Source organism: Austrofundulus limnaeus, unplaced genomic scaffold (assembly GCF_001266775.1).
Source record: "Austrofundulus limnaeus strain Quisiro unplaced genomic scaffold, Austrofundulus_limnaeus-1.0 Scaffold130, whole genome shotgun sequence".
Classification (NCBI taxonomy): Eukaryota; Metazoa; Chordata; class Actinopteri; order Cyprinodontiformes; family Rivulidae; genus Austrofundulus; species Austrofundulus limnaeus.
Window position 1 is genome coordinate 588,894 of NW_013952532.1, and position 2,460 is coordinate 591,353.

Below are 2,460 nucleotides of genomic sequence, written 5' to 3' on the forward strand. Positions count from 1 at the left end.
CGAAGAATTGAGGCAGTTCTGAAGGCAAAAGGGGGTCCAACCCGTTACTAGCGTGGTGTACCTAATAAAGTGGCCGGTGAGTGTATATTTGTAAATAAAAGGTCGTTGATCAGGATTTCAATCTTGAGTGCTAATGAGTGCTATAGCTCTGGGATTAATGGGGAAATCTTTAAATCATTTTATTTCCTTAACTGTCAAAGCTTAGATAGTTTGAAATGTGGTTTGAGTAAAAGGAGAAATAATATCTTACTTAATGTAGACGTCATTTTGACTTCATTGTGGAAAACATTTATTTATTTTTTTCCTTTTCATGAGAAGTTCATAGCTTTGCTGTTTGGTAATTTTAGTAAGCAGATTGATGTAAGTGGACTGGTACAACTCCAACCTCGAAAGATTTTGAGTTGTGAAATCTTAAGCTAGTTCTGGCAGAAATGTTCTCAACTCAAACCTAAAGTGCTAGCCTTAGCTACTGCTCCTATTTGTAGTTGCAAATAACAATGGAATTGGACGTAATTGACTATTACCGAACATTTCAAAACTGATGCTGAAAAAATAGTGACTGCATGAATCGTTTGTTTCTTTGGACTGAAGTTGTCTTAAGACAGCAGCAAACCACTGTGATGTTTGCTGTCAGCAGTGGTGGGCAGCACTAATCTAAAAATTAGTTCCACTAGCCCTAAATCATAAACTCAAATATTTAAAACCCCTAAGTTTAAAGCACTAACGCACTGAAATGTTTTGTAAAAACTAATTCTATAGCACTAAAATAACCCAGTCAACCCACGAATGTTCTTCAACAGGCAACATGAGTCACATATTGGCATKTTGCTCTCTTAATTCTTATCATTGACATTCCACAGCTGGATTTGAGTTAATACAGTATATTGTCAATATATTGTCACCTGGTAGATAAGTGACATACATATGAACAAAATTTGACAAATTTCACCCTCAGCTGTTAACATTAATGATGATCAATATCATTTACAGACCTCAGTTAGTGCTTCTAAATTTAGCAAGTGCTAATCCACTAATAAATTTTAAAATTAGCAAAAGCCCTAAAGCACTAATCAGGAAATTAGTTCCCCTATTAGTGCTTTAGGGGAACTGTGCCCACCACTGGCTGTCAGTCTGAACTATCCCTTTAAAATGTGTTTCAGAAGACAATTGATGAAAGCGCCTGACCATTTATTTTTCTTTCAAAAGGTGAAGACAGTTGGAAAACGGACACAAGCCACGTCATCCAGGCGCAGGAAATCTGAGCGAAAAATCACCAGGATGGTGGTAGTTGTTGTTGCGGTCTTTGTTCTCTGCTGGCTGCCGTTCTACGCTCTCAACATCCTAAACCTTGTCGTGGTCCTGCCTGGAGACTTCAGGGGACTCTACTACTTTGTTGTTGTGCTTTCATACGCAAACAGCTGTGCCAACCCCATACTGTACGGATTCTTGTCCGACAACTTCAAGAGAGGCTTCAGGAAGGCCCTGTGTCGCACGTCCCGTAAAGTGAAGAGTAACGACAGGGTTGGCACTGAGGTTCAGCGGCCCACCGAGGAGTGGGGGGGCATTGTGCTCCAGCCACAGAAATGTAACAGAATCGTCAACATRCACAGGGAGGACTGCGGTGAAAATAATGTCATAGAGGAAATCGTTGGAGCAGAGGGGGGCTTACAGATGAGAGAAATAAGCAGAACTTCACAAAAAGGAAACAACTATGAAGTAAACGAGGGTACCAAGGCACGCGTTGTGACCAATTCTGAATTGGCTTTGGAACCTCTTCAGACTGTGTCCTTTAAGGCCAATAAAATTAAAAGTAGTAACTCACAAGCTGAAAAACTCCCAGACAAAACTTCTGTTCTTAAAATCAGTTATCTGTAATGTTGGGTTTTGTTACGTGCAATTTCTTAATTGACATCTGTATTCTACAAAATGCAGGTCATCAGTGACCTTTATCACCTGTTTGTATTACGCAACAATCTGCGTAATCTGTGGCATCATGGTATAAAGGGGGGACGTTGTGTAAAACGTAATTAACAAAAAAAATGATGATTTGCAAATCATTTTTACCTTATATTCAATTAAATGTCCTATAAAGACAAGATACTAAATGTTGAAATGGATAAAGGTTTTTGCAAACATTGAGTTATTTTGAATTTGATGCCTGCAACACGTTCTACAAAAGCTGGGACAGGGGTAACAAAAGACTGAGAAAGTTGAGGAATTCTCACAAAAAAAAGCAAAAAAAAAAAAAAAGCACCTGTTTGGAGCATTCCACATGGTAGGAAACATGTGAGTGTCATGACTAGGTATAAAGGGAGCATCCCTGAAAGGCTCAGTCGTTCATAAGCCAGGATGGGGTGAGGTTCACCACTTTGTAAACTGCAAATCAGTGCAAAGTTTAAAAGCCAGCATCACTGATGGTATTTGTGTGTGTGTGTGTGTGTGTGTGTGTGTGTGGGGGGG

The 2,460-nt window shown here is 39.5% G+C and overlaps 1 protein-coding gene across 1 annotated transcript in view; it reads left to right on the plus strand.

Annotated features, from left to right (window-relative positions):
* Positions 1-2,410, plus strand: part of sstr3 (somatostatin receptor 3) — a 4,968-nt gene extending 2,558 nt beyond the window's left edge. Inside the window, exon 2 of the mRNA XM_014015493.1 lies at positions 1,207-2,410. Coding sequence (XP_013870947.1) covers positions 1,207-1,875 — 669 coding nt within the window. The 3' untranslated portion in view covers positions 1,876-2,410. The remainder of the gene's footprint in view (positions 1-1,206) is intronic.
* Positions 2,411-2,460: the final 50 nt, after the last annotated feature.